This window comes from Bicyclus anynana, chromosome 3 (assembly GCF_947172395.1).
Source record: "Bicyclus anynana chromosome 3, ilBicAnyn1.1, whole genome shotgun sequence".
In the NCBI taxonomy this organism is placed as follows: Eukaryota; Metazoa; Arthropoda; class Insecta; order Lepidoptera; family Nymphalidae; genus Bicyclus; species Bicyclus anynana.
In genome coordinates this window covers 13,246,244-13,266,655 of record NC_069085.1, presented here as the reverse complement: position 1 = coordinate 13,266,655, position 20,412 = coordinate 13,246,244, and the positions used below count along the sequence as shown (strand labels likewise).

At 35.4% G+C, this 20,412-nt stretch overlaps 2 protein-coding genes across 2 annotated transcripts in view; both read right to left on the bottom strand.

The window, feature by feature from the left end:
• Window positions 1-2,078: 2,078 nt before the first annotated feature.
• LOC112058264 (protein phosphatase 1L) lies at window positions 2,079-6,460 on the bottom strand. The gene is made up of 2 exons (XM_024098976.2): window positions 5,334-6,460; window positions 2,079-5,183 (listed from the first exon to the last, which is right to left on the bottom strand). Exons 1-2 carry the CDS (start codon window positions 6,336-6,338, stop codon window positions 4,806-4,808), a joined length of 1,383 nt encoding a protein of 460 aa, XP_023954744.1. The 5' UTR covers window positions 6,339-6,460; the 3' UTR covers window positions 2,079-4,805.
• Window positions 6,461-8,094: 1,634 nt separating this feature from the next.
• LOC112058263 (dedicator of cytokinesis protein 9) overlaps window positions 8,095-20,412 on the bottom strand; it is a 74,755-nt gene continuing 62,437 nt past the window's right edge. The window contains exons 30-34 of the mRNA XM_024098973.2: window positions 19,616-20,028; window positions 18,578-18,794; window positions 17,695-17,860; window positions 16,669-16,794; window positions 8,095-12,943 (exon numbers count right to left, since the gene is read on the bottom strand). Coding sequence (XP_023954741.1) covers window positions 12,730-12,943; window positions 16,669-16,794; window positions 17,695-17,860; window positions 18,578-18,794; window positions 19,616-20,028 — 1,136 coding nt within the window. The 3' untranslated portion in view covers window positions 8,095-12,729. The remainder of the gene's footprint in view (window positions 12,944-16,668; window positions 16,795-17,694; window positions 17,861-18,577; window positions 18,795-19,615; window positions 20,029-20,412) is intronic.

Here is a 20,412-nt window from a genome sequence, read left to right as displayed (position 1 = left end):
TTGTAAAAAAAGGGATAAAATTTTACATACACGCTTTTGTTTATTATGTATAAACTCGTGCATGTCTTATATCGATACGCAGACCACATGATTCAGTACTCACCCGCGCAGTACAGGGGTATGGGCAATCAATCAATAATATACAGATGGAGCGTACGGAACACGACGGTGTCGTAGCCGCTTTAAATACAAAATTCAAAAAGTACAAAACAATCTCGAGTCAGTACGACATGAACCGTCGCATCAGTAGATCTCAATATAAAAATGGCGTCATATGTTTTTAAATATTATAAAAACTGTTCACAAAAACTAAAGAAATAATTTTGTAGTATTTTTTTATTGGTAATTGTTGATTGTTATATTAATTTATGTAATTGTTGTTAGTGTTAAATTTAAAAAAAAAAACAATGAAAAAAGGTTTCTTTATGCGGTTGTCAAGGAGACGCGTGACGTTTGTTTTTTTAATGAGTTTCACCGGCTTCAATACGTTGCTTGTAAAGACTTACTCTGGTTACTCTGTGGGTGTGGGGTTATGAACGTGGTGACGTGCACTTCATAGATGTAAAACTGCAATGCCTACCCCGAGGACTCTTGTCTGTGTAGGTACTTATATTCCCTACCATACACTAAAGCCATACCTACTCAATGTACACTGTTTACCAACAAACATATTAAAAATGAGGGTATAAATCGCTAGTCATTTCACACATAATAATAATTATAATTAATTTGTTCTTAAAATAATTAAGCTTAGAAGTAACAATACATATTTTAAAATAAAAAGGTTGTGAAATAACATGCATTTTCTACTTTCATTTCTAATTCGTTTGTAAACATTTCACATTGAGTATGGCCTTAGAATAGTTAAAAAAAAAACCCTGTGCACGCCACACTGGTGGGCGACAGACGATTCTTCATTAGTTAATTGACAGTCGGTTTGCCAAACCATACAATCACACATAACACAAATCCACTGCCTACTTATAATTAAATATTAAGTATTAAGTAGGTATATTAGATAGACATCGAATAGACTATCCGGGCTAAGTAAGATGAGGGACAAAACTCACCTATCGAGGAGCGGGAACTGCGGCGACGGCACGCTGTAAACTTGTCCGGAGGCGAGGCGTTACGTATCCTATTTTTGAAGTATGGAGGTTCATACAAAGAATACTGAATTGCTCTAGGCGGGGGTTACGTATCCGAGAGATAATAATGAGTCTTAAGTCTTATATTTAAACGAACCGACGCCTGCGACTAAATCGATCTCAGTATTCGAATTTCCGTGCGGTGCAAGCGTCTAATTATGAAGCGACTGAAACGAATAAATAGAAATTAAATTGCCACGGCGAATGTCCAGTGTTCGAGTAGGTGCAACCTCTGTGGCGCAGTGGTATGAGCGATGGATTTACAAGACAGAGGTCCTGGGTTCGATCCCCGACTGGGCCGATTGAGGTTTTCTTAATTGGTCCGGGTCTGGCTGGCGGGAGGCTTCGGCCGTGGCTAGTTACCACCATACCGACTAAGACGTACCGGCAAGCGATTTAGCGTTCCGGTACGATGTCGTGTAGAAACCAAAAAGGGGTGTGGATTTTCATCCTCCTCCTGAAAAGTTAGCCCTCTTCCATCTTAGATAGCATCATCACTTACCATCGGGTGAGATTGTCGTCAAGAGCTAACTTGTAAAGAATAAAAATAGAAAAAAAATGAAATACCGAAACTATTGCCCGCGGCTTCGCCCTCAAATGAAACTCTCTTTAGAAAAGTACATTGTTATCTAACAGGATGTCTACAAAATTTCAAATGATCGATTCAAAAGTTTGAAAGCGTAAAAAACAAACTCACTGTCGCTTTTATAATATTAGTATGGATATAACCAGCTAAAGAAAAATTATGTTTTTTTTAATTTTTGCATTGTCATTGATAGAAAATATGTTTTTATTTAATTGTTTCATTGTTTCCTCGCTAATTGATGATGTAAATGGGTTTTTGTTTACCTATATTATATTAATAATATGTATTTCCATATTTTTATTATTAATATTAAAGAGTGTAAATAGTCTGAATAAACACAACCATTTATAATTATTGTGATTTTATTTACCTGTATATTATAGACACAAAAGTTCATTATGAAATATAGTAGAATATAAATATTTCTCTATTACATGAAATTTTAATCATTATTTAATTTATTTTATATAAATCAATAGAATCTGTACCTACCTGCAGTTGAACATATTTTTTAACCGACTTCAAAAAGGATAACTACTAAAAAGATTAATTATTTTTCAACATTATAATGAATAATGTTGAAAAATAATTAATCTTTTTAGTATTGAAATATATTATATGTAGGAAGATCTTTATAATATTTAATAAGGGTTAATCTAAAGTTTTGGTTGAGAACCAAAATCTAACAAGTGACACCAAGTGTTATTAACATCTTATAAATACTATAAAAAAAGAAAAAAAATGTGGATCTAACAGTTCTCTGAATATTTCAGTTAAAAGACAAATGTACCTGCATTGTCTTTAAATAAACTTTTTAAAGTTATAAAACCAAACAAACGGTCCACTTGATGGCAAGAGTGATTTCTGACTAGCGTATTTTTTATGTCGTGTCAGTATCTCTCGGAAATTTCTCTCTCGGCTCGCGCTTATACGAGCTTAGAAGCCCGTACGATTTGAGCGCGCTTCCAAAAACGTGTACGCGCGAATATAACGCTAGTCTAAAACCGCTCTAAGTGGAAAACTTACACCTATAAACAGAGCAACATTTCGCAAGTAATGTAACAAACATGTCCTATCTATGCCGCTCTGTGTCCATCAACTTGAGGTATAGGTATTGAGCCTTATGTGCCTGTTAACAACATTCACGCCACACTGTAACACAGCAATGCTGCTTGGCGGCAAAAATAAACATGGCGATAGTACTTCCCCAGACGAACTGCCACAAAAATCTCTACTACTACTACTACTACTACTAAAATTATATTATATCCAGTTTTGTTAGACTCACAAAGTTAATTGCAACACAAATTATAATATACACAGTTATTAAACCAAAACCAACATAAAAGGCGGACTAACATGCTACAAAGCTTTGTCTATTGATAATAATTTATTAAAACAACACATACAAGCATGTAATACCTATTGTTTAAATTATGTCGAAGTTTCTATTATAAATTAAGGTAGGATAAAAATTATATATATAATAAATATTTAAAATTTACTGAAAATTAAGGTAGGATAAAAATTATAAATTTTAATCAATATTGCTTTGGCCCCAAATTGAGAACACTTGCATCAAATACATTTTTTTTAGAAAAACTATCTATTTGATAAAATAATTTAGTAAATTATTGGAGTAATCGTAAACATAAATTTGTACTTATTCATAATTTAGTAAACATGGATCTGTTGTGTATAAACAAAGTTCAGGTTACTTTAGACTGGAATACAAAAATATTTTATAGCCATATAATTTTTTTTTGTATACTTAATACTATCACAACAAAAAGGGTTTACCCAATCACATTATTATGCTAAACACATATAGAATATACACATATATAATAAATATATATAATATCATAAGTTATAAACATTATTTATGACTAGCACCAGAGGTAAAAAAAACATCTCATAACTAAGTATTAGCTAAATAGCTAAATAAAGCTGGACATAAAATGCAGAACCCGAGTTAGAGGTACACTAAAAAAAGATTAAATATACAAAGGAACATGGTAAAGGAACTCTAAAGCAGCATTAAGCCTGTTTATTTACTAAAAGTTCAATCATCAAAGTTCACTCTAACTTTACATTTTACCTGCTTGTCACAATAAAAAAACCATTTTCATATATTGGTGCTAAGGTAAGTTGATTATACACAAATCTTTCACCACCTGGATGAATGACATTTTACTAATAGAAATGCCATACACTGACACCTATGCTTGTAGCAACACTTCATACATGCATCAAGTTTTGCATACCCTAACAAATGTTTTTTAATGCTTATCCAAAGCACATTTGCCCAGTTTGGTTAATTTGTCTTACTAATGCATACCCTCATCAACAACCGTATGCACGCCACTGTATAGGCCATTAGGCAAACATAGCAAAAAAAAATCAAAATCCATTTATTTCTATTAGGCTTACAAGCACTTTTGAAATGTTAAGTTTAGTCATGATTTAATGGTGGTAAGTAAAGTTGAATACTTAAAATTAAAGTTAAAAGAGTTTCAAATAAATAATTACAAAAACAGATAATAGAAATGGGACGAAACTCAAGGGTAAGGCAAAAACAAACCCCCTGGATGTGTGAAAATTCTCAGGCAGATTCTATTGTGCGCTTTAGGAACCATAATTATATGAAGTAGAACAAGTAGTTTGCTCCTATATATCAACCAATATTTTATTTTAAACAGTAATATATACATATATATGGCAAGACATTTTAATTTATACCCTAATTCTTTTACATAAATGTTATGTAAATAGCCATAGATTTATGTTAGAAATAATTTTATTTTCTAACATGTAACTACATTTTTATAATAGAGTTAATTAATAAGAAGTTTACCAAACATTAATATTACAACAATTATGTGAATTTTTAAATAGTAAATTTTTACAAAACATATTAAATATATTCATATTTGTAGTAAAAAACTGCCCTCAATCATTAATTGTATTAATAAATGACATATTATAGAACTTGGAAAAATGAAATTAGATCTACATAGATTAAGTTTCTTTTATAAATTTGATTATTCATTAGTAAAAAAAAACTGCTTTTATTCAGTTGCTATTGACCAGTTAATTGGAAATTTAATCACTAGTACTGTAATATTATCAACTGACCCTCTGTAGTAGGCTTGAAGGGTTAGGCTTTTAGCTCCAAAGTCAGGTTCGTCCAATCTTTCTTTTATAAATTTGACAGCTTCCTCATTTGAGAATGTGTCCCATAAACCATCTGAAGCTAATACTATAAACATGGGCTTGTGGTCATTTAGATTAAAAGTCAGAATGTCGGGATCTGCTATAACATAGTTCTTGTCTTTGAGTGGATAGTCGCCCATTGCTCTGGATGTCGCTAGGATGCCTGCTACCCGCCACACTCCATTAAAAGCAATGTAACCACCAGCTGCTTCAATCCTTTTCTGTTCACGCACCTGTTGGAAATGTCACCATTATATAACTATTATCTTATTAACTACCCAACTAAATGTCAAATGACAATGATATTTATTATATCTATTAAGGTAAGATGTGAATGATTGAAGTAGAGAAATCTTTAACTGAGATTATAAGTATTAGATTACCTGTTGAGGTTTGTGGTCAAATGAGACAGGTATTGCATTTCCACGGCTGTCACACATGACACCCCTTGAATCACCTACATTAGCTACTATAAGGTGGTTGTTCTCAAGCATAGCTATCAAAGCAGTTGTTCCTGCAACGTTCATGGTGCGCTTGGCAGATTCTACCAGCAATCTGTCGGCAGCTAAAACCTCATCTGTCAATAATTTACCATAATTTATCTTGCCTTTGTCTAAATAGCTTGACAATGGGATGGCAACATTTCTCACTGCTTTACTTGGTTTTACTTCTCTTGTGATGATTGGTCTCGCTTTGGACAGTTGAGCCAATAATTCTGGATCAGTGATCTCTTTTTTTGATGTATCATCAGCTGTACTCGCAGACTTTTTGAAGCTGCTTTTTCTTTCTAAATCAATATGAGTGTCCTCCTTTATTGGCTCTTCTGGGCTGTCTTTCTGAGGTGTGGTAACTATCTTGCCATCTTTAAAAGCGCACAATTCGACAACTTTGTTGTACAAGTTTTGTATAAGATGGTCTTTAGCGTAGTTGGCGGCGAACTCTCCGCCGTGGCCGTCAAATATAGCAAACAAAGATATGCCGGTGCTATTTATATTTTCGTTAATAATAAATTTGTCTTCCATGTGCATTCTCCTGCCTTTGATTGCATATGCCGCACTCAAAGTACCTTTCAGCTCCCAGCTCTGTTTGTCGGCTTCGGAGCCTTCCATCAACTTCATACGCTGGACGGCATTGAGTGGGCTCATTGCGTGCGACAGTCGGCTGAGCAACGTCCGACTCCATAATCCCAGCGTTTGAAGATACATGAAGAATATAATGATCGCTAGAGTAAACACTAACACTTCAGACCGAAGGCAATAAAATCTGACCATCTTCCATAAATAGCTCGATGGAGTGTCAAACGCAACACTGCTAGAAAAACGGGATACAGTTTTCATAAACGACACATAAGTTTGATGTAAAACTCTGTCTTCTAATTCGTCTTCCATGTCCTTGAAACAATTACAAACGAAACTAACAAAACAATTTTTCAATAGAAATCGCGAAATATTTACTTGTAGTTTTTGTTGAACAAGCAAAGACCATAAACCACAGACCACAGATGACAAATGAAAATGAAGCCAAACAATATGACAGTAAACAGATAAAAAATAATTGCTTCATGAAGCAATAACATTCCTCCGAGTATTTATTGTCTATACTTCCATACAAAATAATTACAAAAAAGAGCGGGAATAGTTCAATTGAAAAAACGAGTTAAATTCTTTTGAATTTTTATCAAAAACGTGTTTTCTCAAGCAATTTAAAAAAAATAACTATTTAATAAATTGTTAAATAAAATATTTTTTTCGGGCGTCCAGCTACAATTTATTAAAGGTATTATAATTTCGTCAGAGGGTTAATTATGTAACACATTCAATATGTTACATAAGATTTCTCTCATTTATTTATTACTTCTTTTTTTTAAATTTTTAACAATATAAGTATAATAAAATACAAAACATTATTAAAAATTTATAAAAAAAAATTCACCCTCCCGCTGCGGGACATTTGAGTGTCCAAGCAACCGGTGGTCAGGGCTCCAGAGTGAGGAACCTCCTCACAATACGCGCCGTCTCAAGAATCACTGCCTTTTGTATCCGACTCTTGATCCAACAGTTAAGCGAAAGCTTCTTAAGATGTTGGTCGAAGCTTTTCGCTATAAGACCATTGACTGAAACAACTATCGGAACAATAATAGTTGACTCAACATTCCACATGGCGGTAATCTCGTGAGCAAGGTCCAAGTATTTTGATACTTTTTCCTTTTCGGCTTTAACCAGATTATCGTCATGTGGAACAGTAATATCAACAATTATTGCACGACGCACTGACCGATCGACTAGCACTATATCAGGTCTATTGGCTACAATATACCTGTCAGTGATAATCGTTCGGTCCCAGTAGAGCAATGCACTGCTATTTTCAAGAACTGACGCTGGGTCGTACCTATAGTAAGGCATCTCAAAATCGATAAGGCCATATTGAAGAGCAAGCTGTTGGTGGATTATCTTGGCTACTTGATTATGTCTGTGCAAGTATTCGCCGTTAGCAAGGTGAGAACACCCGGACACAATATGCCTGAGGGACTCCCCAGGACGATGACACGCTCGACAGATGTCTAGAGTGCCATCTTTCATAATGTGTTTCCGGTAGTTTCTCGTCTTTATAACTTCGTCCATAATTGCACAGACAAAACCCTCGGTTTCCCCAAAGAGGTCACCGAATTGCACAATATGTTACATATAATTATTATTCTTTGTAAATCATACAAAGCTTGTAGAATTTGTAGGTACCTACTTTAAAATACCAAGTTTTATTTTTCGGGTTTTTTTTAATTTTTTGCTCTACAACAACACGATGCACAAACGAGTTAGTTTGCTCGCGGACTACAGGGACCTCTTACGTGTAAAACCAAACATTAATAAAATGTGATCCACAATCTCTCTTAATCCGGTGTGAACCAGAGTTTTCTTTCACTTCAAATGACAAAAAGATTGGAATCATCTTTTATAGGGTAAGTCACTGTCATATTTATATTTCCTTTGTGAAAAATCTTTACCCTTCATTTGGGCTCCCCAACTATTGATGATATAGAGCCTCCAAGGCACGCTATGCCTTTGCCTGTAATGAAGGTCGTTGATATAGGCTGATAATGATGATGACGATACTGGACGTAGGACCATCAAATAAAAAACCCAGTACTTATATTCTTACAAATGTATTAAAACATGAAATTCAGATTACAATATTCAGATTAATAAGATACAAAATTCTCGATATTTATATTAATTTGTGCAAAGATACATAGTAACTACATTATATAAATACACTTAATATACATACAATACTATATTTTATGGTGGTACATTACCTACCTACATTCCATAAATATTGACATACAAGTAAAAGTTTTAAATAATAGTACAAAGGACTTTAAGTACGATAGTACATAAATAAACACGACTATATCTTAGTCGGGACGCTAAGCAAATGATGTCCAATAATAAATAAAATGTTCAAGATTAAAAATGATATCCTAAAACATGGTGTGTCTAATGTGCCATAAGTCGTATCAACTTTTTATTTGAGTAAGAGAGGATTGCCAGCGATAAGGAATACTATGCTATGAAGCGTTTTGATATTTTATCAACAAATTATATTAGGAAATATAAGGTAGCCAGTGACGTAACAATACAATCAGAGGTCCCTGGGCCTCAGAAAACTGGGCATTGTATTTTTTTTTAATGTTACCCTAGTTCTGACTCACAGCCTCTCGAGGCGTAGGCTCGTGCCAGTCCTGCTAACCTTAAGTTACGCCACTGAAGGTAGATATTATTATATTACATTGATTAAGTATTGTGATAACATAAATTATTAAATTAAATGGAATGAAAAGAGCATAAAATGAATGTTTTGTTAATCTTCTGATATATTATTTAGTTTCAAATATAAAACTCATTTTTAATGCCGTAAGATTCATAATTATATGTCTTAAGGTTTGTGTTGCAATGCATGACCACAATTATGTCATTAGTATTCATCCTAGTCGTTCCAAAATTCCAATACATATTGTAAATAGATTTTGTGTAAATACCAGTCAGTTATTTAGGTTCTTATATAATATTTTTTTTTTTAACAAAACAGTGAACATATTCTTACGTAAATTACACTTATATCGAAGTTATTTACGACAACTAATAGGTAATCTATACCTACCAACAAAAATAAGTTAAACTGATATAAACATTTTAAAATAAAATTTCAACTGAACATCAACCAGTGCTACTAATACTTTAAAATTATTAAATAAGTTCATCAAATTATATAAAACTACATAATTGTATTCAGTGGCGTAGCTAGGTAACCAAGGGCCCTGGTGCAAATAAAGAAATGGGGCCCACTATACTATCTGAACTTGCATCAATTTTTGTTATCAACTTCTATCAACTAAAAAACTTTTATCAACTAAAAATATTCATCAGCTCTTTTTCGTTTTCGAAATTTTGTAAGTTCAGTTTAATTAGCCTCAATAGCTATATAATAAAAGAGTGGTCAGTCTCATCACTACATCAGTGGTGGTACGATCCCCGCCCCGTCGGTTTATTGTCGTACCCACTCCTAACACGGTCTTTCCGGACTAATTAGAGGGGTCATATTAAAAAAATACGATTTTCTGATAAGGATTCGAGGATTCCCTAAGCTTGAGGGCCCGGGGCATTGCACCGTCTAGCCCCTGGGATAGCTACGCCATTGATTGTTAATATTTCATGCAAAGATGTGTACGTATTACTGAGGAACTGGGTTTTATTTGATATGGTGGTTGTTTTGTTTATAATAACCTGATAAACCTTAAAGTATAGTTCTTAAATACAAATAAATAGAATAATGAATATTAAACTTATACTTATTTCAATATGATTATATTATTTTGCTTTAACTATTTTGTATAAATGATAAAAATAAACGACGAATTTATTTTTTAGTAAAACATTTATTAAAATTATGAGCACTTTTACGATTTTGGACTTTGGTTTTTGTATTGTCATTTAGAAAAAAAATTATATGCATATTATTGTCTGAAAAATAGTATGCCGAAAACATTACCTTTATTTTTAATAAGAATATTATTATAAATGGCGCACAATAGTATAATAATCAATAATATGAGATTTTAAGGGTGTGTACCTGATTCCTTATTTTAGAAGTATGTAGTGGACCGTTGGCCTAACCCCTCTCAAATATTGAGAGGAGACTCGTGCTCAACAGTGAGCCGAAAATGGGTTGATAATGGTGATGTTTGTAAGACTTAATTTCACACATAGTTTTAGCTGGCTATTATGAATTTTGTTTATTAAAATTGTGTTCTTTTTTACTGACTGCATGCATGAAGTAAGTTCATAAAAATCCTACATGATTGGTTTAATACCTTAGATATTAATGCGATTTTTGAGTGATTAGGATAAAATTGTTGTGTAGAAATTGAACAATAATATAATTTGACTTTAGTCAGTTCAGCTAAATTCAAGCCAATTCGTTGCAGTAAATGGGATGGAAAAGGTAATTGACTCGTATGTAAAAGTTACAAAGTTAGTTATATTAACAAACAGTTAACAGTAAACAGTTAACAGTTAATTTCTAATTATTAGCAGTAGGCTTTTTACGTTCGTACTATAAGTAGCATGGATAATAAATTATTTCGGCCAAGGAAGGGAAGATAGAATAAAGATAACTAGTGAGTTATAGTCGAACAATTACGAGATTCGTTTATTTTTTATTATTAGGCTGTGCCCGCGGTTTCGCTCGCGTTAATATAGATTTTAACAATTGTTTATGCAGCATAACAGTATAAAAGCTATTTCCTTATCCTTATGCTGCCTGTCCATCAAAGCGAAGCGAGAGAGCGTAGCGGAGAAACGTACCAATGCGAAGCGGAGTTGCATACTGTGTCTGTCCACCGAGTGGAGTGTGGCTGCGGAGCGAATATTTTGCCGAAGAAACTTCCTCTGTTCCTCACATGTGATTCCCCGCTCCGCTTACCCGTTTTACATGAATTCTTAAACTAGCTCGCAAGTCCCTGTTTACTTAAGAGGGGCGGAAATTTTGTGCAATCCTATTGGTTAATATTGCCCCGTTTCTCGGCTCCGCTGCCTCGCTCCGCTTCGGTGGACTGGCAGCATTAAGGAGCTATGGTTTAAACGTCATTTTCGGTATGATAACCCTGACAGATACTTATTTACCTATTTTATAATTTATTTGTTTATTTAGGTACTCAATTTTTTGATAATCTATTGCGCAAAGTCGTCAAAATGTAACAGAGAAACAAACCCAAATTTGGATATTAATTAATATTACTTAGTTAATAAACCAACCCCGGAACCATACTCACAATAGTTTATATTCAAAAAAATTCAAAGTATTATTATATTTAGACATTGCTAATACGAAGATTAATTATGTATAATACGACAATACGTAACAAATAATTTACTAATGTAGGTAATTAATAAGATTGATAGTCATTTAATGCTATCTAAAAAGTTCCCGTAAAAAGATCACTATGATTAAACTCACTATCGAATATTATTATTGTTATCAATATAGCCATATTTGTGAGATTCCTTACATAAAAAAAGACATTTATGCTTCTACTTAAAATAGTTCGCGTTGCTAAATATAGTGGAAAATTTGGACGAAATGCAATAGTGTTCAATTGTGACAAATCTATCAATATATAATATCAATTTTAGACCAGTTTTCAATGAATAAGCGAAGAAAGCGTTGGTTTTTGCATTGCGAGGCTCTGATGTTAATGTAGGAAATATATTTTTTAAATTGGGTCAAGTCAGCAGGGTTATTATGTATGACGGTGTACCATTCAAATGATACACTATAACTTGGTAAATTCGTCCGCGAGGGCCGGGAGGGTGAGGGGGGTAGCGATGCCCCGCGCGCATGACTTTACACCCGCGCAGTCCCCTGTCGCCCGCATATCATGGGAGCGTCATTAACAAACTATACACATCGCCAAGCTATACACATTTTTTTATATTTTCTATTTTGCAATCACCACCAAACTGTCGTTCAGTTTGTTGAAGTATTAGTAGTAGTACTTAGTTCGTTCGTTTGTTAGATGACCACAAAAACCAAATTACCACGAAAAACGATGTAGTGACTCATTATTTAAGTGGTACACCGAGATACATAATAACCCTGATAGTCAGGCTGTGACTATACCACCGCAGTGGCAAAGAACGTACGCTTATCAGACGAAAATAAATTATGCAAATCAGACAAGCTTATTTGGAGTTTTAGCAATCCTAATGGCTAAGTTGTACAATGAAAGTTTTCATTGTGAACGTTTCGTTCTAAGTATTTTCATACGAGAAACTCTTCGAGTAACTTAGTCTTAAAGAAAAGCAATTCATTATACACCGTGAAGTTTCCTTCGTCTTAAACTGAAATCCCACTTAATGTACCCAATATCTATTATCCATTAGTGTAAAAAAACAAAATATCCTGTATTTTCAAAAACCTACCTATTCGCCGCGACGCCGATATGCGGCTCGTCGGTCCCTTTGAGGTCATTCACTTTAGCCTAAACTAGGTCAAAGTTCAATGACTTCTTTACAAAACAGAATTAAGCAAGATGTTTTAAATTTAATTTAAAATTGAAAATTTTTTCGCTAGCGTGTAAATTAACTTAAGGTGATTTTAAAAATTGTTTAGGGGGTTCTTGTATTGGACTAATATGTTGGGGCGGCTTACAGACGGTGAAACTAGCACGGTGTATAAGAAAAATAAGATTCAGACTAGAATAGTGTTAGGTTAAGGCGTGTTTCAAGCGTTACTGGATTCCATTTCGACGCCGGTGACAGTGGTGCTGAGGTTCCCGTTGAGCAGGATGTCTTGTAAAGGCTGACCGAGCACACTGGACAGCGAGTCGCTTAGCTTGTAGTAGTTGGCTTCTAACGCTTCTTGGTACGTCACTTGGTCGGAGCTTATGAGCTTAGCGTTGAGCTGCAGAGCTGCGTGGCAAACTGTCAGGAATTCCCTGAAAAATAATAAAAGTAAAACCCACTTAAAAACTGGCTAATTTTGCTTTGGACAGTTTTAGAATTATTGGTAAAGAAAATTATACTTTAAAGGCCTTTAAATATAGTCCAATATTGAATAAAATCCCAAATTCAACCTTAAGAAATTGAGTTTAAAGTTGAGTTTGCAAATGCGACTACTTGAATTGAGTGCCAAGAAGTTGTGTTTGGCACTCATTGAGTGGGGACGTTTATTGATCGCTGATTGTGCATCCACTTTTTAATAGGAGATCGATGGTAAAACCTCCTTTATTCTCAACCTATTTTGAAAGTCTATAGGGCTAGGTCTCTTTTTCTTTAGAAGAAGCGGGATATGCTCAGAGTCAAGACGCTCCAATGTGGGTTGGCAGGCTTAGACACACGACCTATACTCGGTCAACACGGCAAGGACAAAACTATACATATAAACGAACTAAGTAGTCTGTTTCATCAAATGTGTGTACAAAAATTGGCTTTAATCTAATATATAAAATTCTCGTGTCGCGGTGTTCGACATTGAACTCCTCCGAAACGGCTCGACCGATTTTGATGAAATTTTTTGTGCATATTTAGTAGGTCTGAGAATCGGCCAACATCTATTTTTCAAACCCCTAAATGTTAAGGGTAGTCCACCCCTAAATTTTTTTTTTTATTTTTTAGGCAAAATTTTTTGTTTTTATTTTTTTATGACACAGCATACAAAAATACATACAACCCTAAATTTTCACCCCTTTACGATCAACCCTTATATTTTATTTGTTAATTAAAAACTATACACACAAATGATTTGTAACTAAAACGTAGTCAATTTGAGCTTTATTGTTATTGTATAAAGTTCATATTAATAATAATTAGAAAACGGGGTAGGGGTAGGGTAGGGGTAGGGTAGGGTAGGGGTAGGGTTGGGGTAGGGTAGGGTAGGAGTAGGGTAGAGGTAGGGTAGAGGTAGGGTAGGGTAGGGGTAGGGTAGGGGTAGGGTAGGGGTAGGGTAGGGGTAGGGTAGGGGTAGGGTAGGGGTAGGGTAGGGGTAGGGTAGGGGTAGGGTAGGGGTAGGGTAGGGGTAGGGTAGGGGTAGGGTAGGGGTAGGGTAGGGGTAGGGTAGCGGTAGTTGAAAGTTTACATCGAGTTTCACGCGGACGAAGTCGCGGGCATCCGCTAGTTCCATTATATATTTATGTATTTATATATAGTTTTTAGAGACTTGGTCGCTAACTATGGGCCTGATAAGAAGGCTCAGAGTCACACAGCGGGCGATGGAACGAGCTATGTTAGGAGTATCTCTGCATGATCGAATCAGAAATGAGGAGATCCGCAGAAGAACCAAAGTCACAGACATAGCTCCACGAGTTGCGAAGCTGAAGTGGCAATGGGCGGGGCACATAGTTCGAAGAGCCGATGGACGTTGGGGTCCCAAAGTGCTGGAATGGCGACCCCGCACTAGTAAGCGCAGTGTTGGCCGACCCCCCACCAGGTGGACTGACGACATCAAGCGAGTCGCAGGGATTCGCTGGATGCAGATGGCTCAGTATCGTGATGTTTGGAAGTCCCTACAAAAGGCCTATGTCCTGCAGTGGACGTCCATCGGCTGATATGATGATGATGATGATATATAGTTTTTACATGTCCTGAACACACAAATCGACATTGTAGACGATATTTAGGTATTATTTGTTTAAATAACGTTCGTTGTTTAATAAGCGACTAAATGAAATTGAAACAATTATACACATTTGTCCGTCTCAGTTCTGATGCGCTAATGCCCTATCTCTATTATAAAATATCATTGGTTATAGGTATAATATAGGTTTGTAAAACTCCACGCCCGAAGTATGTCACAGATTTTAAGTGAACCAATTTAGAAAATAAAAGCACCTAAACGGTCCAAGCTGGAAATCGAACTGGTTATTAAGCACGACCCTCAAAATCTTTATAATGCAATGTTTCACAATCTACTATTAAATTATAAATATGTATTTCTTTATCTGTACCTCAATCTGGCGGACAAGTCTTGTCACAGCGAACTCTATTACACTTAACAAGTTACACCTAAAAACTAATACAAAAACCCGAGTAGTACAACAAAAAAATAGTGTTCTTGAAGAATAAATTTAGAGGTTCCTTGTCATTTAATTACTAACATGTTGAATTATTATAAACATCACTTTTAGTTTAGATCCCCAAAGTAAAGTAATTATAAATAAAAACACTAGTGGATTCGATCAAGCTTCGCTTGGATTTATGTGTACTTACTTCTTACGAGTAAGTGCTCTCACTTACTCCAACTCTTTGATTGGGGTAGGGAAAGCCCTAACCACCCTGGGAAAAAAGTATCCTATGTCCGTCTCCTGGTTACAAGCTACGTCTCCACTAACTCTTCAGCCAAATCGGTTTAGCCGTTCTTGAGTGTAACTAACATGAGTTTCTTTTATATACTCATAACATAAATGAATCCAATGTGTTATCTATAATTTATTACAAGATACTTCGTATACATAACTGTATTTTGTTTTATGACCCGTGCAATTTATTTTTAGTCAACGAAATAAACTATGTTTTAAATTACGATCTTATTAGAAGTTAACCAGTCGCACCAGTTTAAAACTTAATTAGGTGTATATAACTTACAATTTACCGAATTATTTCCTCAACTAACCTGCTCAACCTCAACTGGTGACGGAAGGGCTAGCTAATTTTTTGTGCAAAGGATCAGCTTGACTGTCCAGCGCGGAAATGCAGCCAGTATTCTTGCCACCATTCCACGTGGGCATGATTTGTATAGTTATTAGGATAAGTTAGCTTAAGTTCCTTATTGTATTCTTCCTTAATAAAAAAAAAACTTACAATTTGTTTTCTTTATTTGCCCTAGCATAGAAAAGGCATCGTACAGAAAGTTTGGGAGCCTGTTGTCCAATCAAAATCCAGTTTGCAAGTATTAACATATACCAGACAAATGACCGTGACCTTTCCTCATGTCAATTCAACGGTGTAGCATATTAAAATAAATTAAAATTTTGACATTTTACATAAGCGAATATATATTATTATCGACCAGCTAGCTCTAAACACTTCATATTCTGGATATGAATTAAGAGATCAATTCATCGAGATTACAAAATTACTTAATGTAAGTGTATTTACTTGAAACAATTTTTTTGTAATTGACACTAATATTTTCATTTTCTTTTTATATACAAAAACCTAATCGTGGGGATCGACAATAGACCAAATAGACCTTGAAATATACGTTAAAGTTTAGGTAAACATTCAAGATTGGACAAGATCAGCAACTCCTCAACTATTGAGATATTGAGAATGAAAATAATATAAATATAATATTATTAGCGGACGCCCGCGACTTCGTCCGCCCTTAGACCTCTTTAATCCAGCCCTAACAGTAGTATCGGTGTAAAAATGGAGTAACCTCTCCCGTTTTCCCTACATTTCCCTTTACTGCTCTACTCCTATTGATCGTAGCATAATGAAAAGTATACTTTACCCTGCCCAGGAGTATGAAGAATAAATTGTACCGTTAAAATCCGTCGAGTAGTTTTTGTTTCTAATAGAGCATACAGACAAAAATTTTACTGATTGCATTTTTGGCATCAGTATCGATAACTAATCACCCCCTGATAGTTATTTTGGAAATATATTTCATGTACAGAATTGACCTCTACAGATTTATTATAAGTATAGATAAAGAACCTACTTGAATACAGCTTTTAGTTTGTCCACCATGTCATCGGGATACATGAGAGCCAGCGTGGGGTCGAGGAATGCGTTGGCGTACGCCAAGGGGCCAGCGTTCACCTGCACGCATATACTGCCTTGTAATCTGAAAATTACGTATAAAAAAATATTATTCACTTTTTAAACTTAATAATATTTGTTTAAAAAATATATGGCAAAATATATATGGCAAATATGATGATAGATGTTAAGTTTCTATTAGTAAGGCATTTTTAGATAATGTACATACATCTATACTAATATTATAAAGCTGAAGAGTTTGTTTGTTTGGTTGAACGCGCTAATCTCAAGAATTACTGGTCCGATTTGAAAAATTCTTTCAGTGTTAGATAGCCCATTTACCGAGGAAGGCTAGAGGCTATATATTATTCTCCCGTATTCTTACGGGAACGGGAACCACGCAGGTGAAACCGCGCGGCGTTAGCTAGTATAGATGTATAAACAATTGCCATTGATTTCTAAAATAATTTATCTCATTTAACACAAGTGGGCCAAACAATAATTGCAAAATAATTTTTAAAATTTAGGAAACTGGGTCTTAGCGATAGTTATAATGGTGGTACATATATTAAGAATTTAAGTTAAGGAAACGCATTAACACAGTTCCAAAGAGCTTCTTTAACGGCCGAGTAGCGACAACAGAATAAAATAGCGTATTTGAATAAGCATCACTTTCAAATTAATTGATTTATTTTCAAATATTCAAGTATTTGCCAAAGTCAAGTATATCTGTTGAGATTTTAACACCCCTTGCGGATATAATAACATGCAGTTTTATGTACTATTGTATGCAATTTATTGGTCTTTTTAATGTTGTAAATGTTAATGTCTTTAGCAATTTCATATGCACTAATAATTTATTATAAAACACGGCTAAAACTCACGTGATACAACGTCGAAGTATGCCAGACTAGTTTCGAATAGATACGGGGCCCTTAGCCATGAGCTGGTTTTTTATTAAATTTTATATGCACTTATAAATTACCTAAGTTGCAGTTTCTTAATGTCGGGAGCTTTGGCGTTGACGATCTCAGCTAGTTCAGCGACCTGACTCTCCATCTCGGACATGGCTACCTCTATGGGGCTTTTCTCCTCCACCTGAGTTTCTATCACCTGAACCCGACGTTTGACGTAAGGGAACCAGTTCTCAGCTAGAAATAATATATTAACGAGGATAAATATATTAATAAAGATATGTTCTAACTGTAATAACGAATGTCCGCCTCTGTCTTATATCCATTAAATGATATTAATGCAGAAAAAAAACATTAATTGGTGATTAAAATTAAAAATGTATGATAATGAAGAATTATTGAGTTTGAATTATCTTGTGGAAAGCTTTCAATAAAAGCTTTTTTATATCCATAAAATGCTACTTTACTCAGCAGTCATCATGATCATTATCAACCCATATTTGTCTCCCTGCTGAGCTCGAATCTCCTCTCAGAAAGAGAGGGGTTAGGCCACGCTGGCCCAATGCGGATTGGCAGACTTCACACACGCAGAGAATTAAGAAAATTCACGATGTTATTCTTTCACCGTTTGAGACACGTGATATTTAATTTATTAAAATGCACGCAACTCAAAAGTTGGAGGTGCATGCCCCGGACCGGATTCGAATCCACACCCTCCGGAATCGGAGGCAGAGGTAGGTGGGCTATCACGGCTCTACACTTACCCAGCAGTGGACCATTCTATTACTTAACATTGACATGCGAAAAACAAAACTTTTAATTATTCTGCACTCGGTAAAACCTATTTAGACACACTGTTTAATTTTATATCCCGTGCTTTTTCGTTTTTTTAATTTATGCTCGTTGTTCCCATCAATTGTCTGTTGTAACATTCTTACATGGTATGATGCTTACCGGTCAGATGAGTCAGTCGTAACCTCTGATGATGGACTGGCCCGCGCGCTGCTCCGTCCCTGGTGAAGGGGGTCTCGAATACGAATCGTCTGACGTTGTGGACTCTGTCAAAGGAGCCTTCGCCCCCTGAATGAGTGGCCGCCATTCCTTCCGGTGATGCTCGAACCCACGTCACTTGGATGTAAGCTAGCTTGCTGTCCAACTCTTCGCGGACTACCTGTTAGTAAATAGGTAATAATCATCAATACTCGTTTAAATTTATGGTCATAAAGGATACAAATACATAAGATAGTTCTTAAGACGGCGCGTATTATGATGAGGTTACTATGACGACCTGATCTTTCTGCTCAACTCCTTGACATGCACGAACCATGATCTCGCTTTATATCAAGATGTAGGTATCTTTAACTGTGTCACACTCAGACCAATTATTGTATAGGACCTGCCTCGCTAGACGTTACTTTTCTGTCAAAGTATATGATCAACGATCTAATGCGATTATAAAAACTGTCTCTATAGTATCGATGTTAAATATTTGTAATCGTGTTCGTCGGTTAAAGAGCTCCGTAAAAATATCTTTTTGTGTAATTGAATTGTGTAAAAAACGGGCAAAAACTTCTAGTTTAGTATAAGATATATACAAAATCTAAGCTCGTTTTCTTCAGAAAATGACAGACAATTTTATTCGTGAGTATGAGTGTGATACAGGTCCTTCTATAATTGGTCTGAGGTGTCACAAAAAGGAATGATGGCACAATTAAATAACAAAACAAATAATTTATAGTGTTGTCAGCACCACCGTGTACCTATTTATGCAGTATAATTTTTACTACACTCGTAGCTTATTCTCAAATATTTACATGTGTACAATTGATCGAAAACTCGATCTGTCACCTGATCGTTTTTTCTTCTATAATATAAGGGGACATTTCGCCTGTTCTGAATTATTCTCAAATAGTCTTCCTGGTATTATTACTATTATAATATTGACTTACTAATTATTAGAAGCGCTCAGTAACCTGTTTGTGGAACACTTACCGGCGCTGAATCCATTATCATCTTGACATTGCCGGAACCAAACTTTTGTTCGTAAAAATTTTGTAGCTTCTCCGATATCTCGCTTAGAGACGTCAACTTCGGCTCTTTGTAAATGAACTCTATGCCCTCCTCGTCCTCCCCGAAATGAGCTTTCCCGAAAAAGGCCACTCTGTAAAACCTTCCGAGGAGTCGTTTCCCAGAGTTCGTCACCTCTATGACTTTCGCGTAGGCTTTTGTGAGGTGTTGGTAACAGGTGAGGAGGGCCTGGTAGTCCTTCCTTCGCTCGTATATGGGAATCACGAGACGGTACAGCGGACCGAGCAGTTCGTATCGTTCGGCCTTGTCGACGTACTCCGTGCATAGCACCAGTTGATCGAGCAGGGCTTGTTCGTTGTAATGGACGTCGGCCATGCCTGGAAATAAAACGATACTGTTATTTTTCGACTAACACATGTAATGTGGAATGTTTACTACTACTACTACTATCAGCCCAGTGGATATGACCTTTTCCTCCGATTCCGAAGGGTGTGGGTTCTAATCCGGTCTGGGGCATGCACCTCCAACTTTACAGTTGTGTGCATTCTAAGAAATTAAATAGCACGTGTCTCTAACGGTGAAGGAAAAACATCTTTTCTTTCAGAATATTCTTAATTCTATGCGTGTGTGAAGTCTGCCAATCCGTATTTGTGGACTACTGGCCTAACCCCTCTCATTCTGAGAGGAGACTCGAGCTCAGCAGTGAGCCGAATATGGGTTAATAATAATGACTACTACTACTAATATGTACATATGTTAAA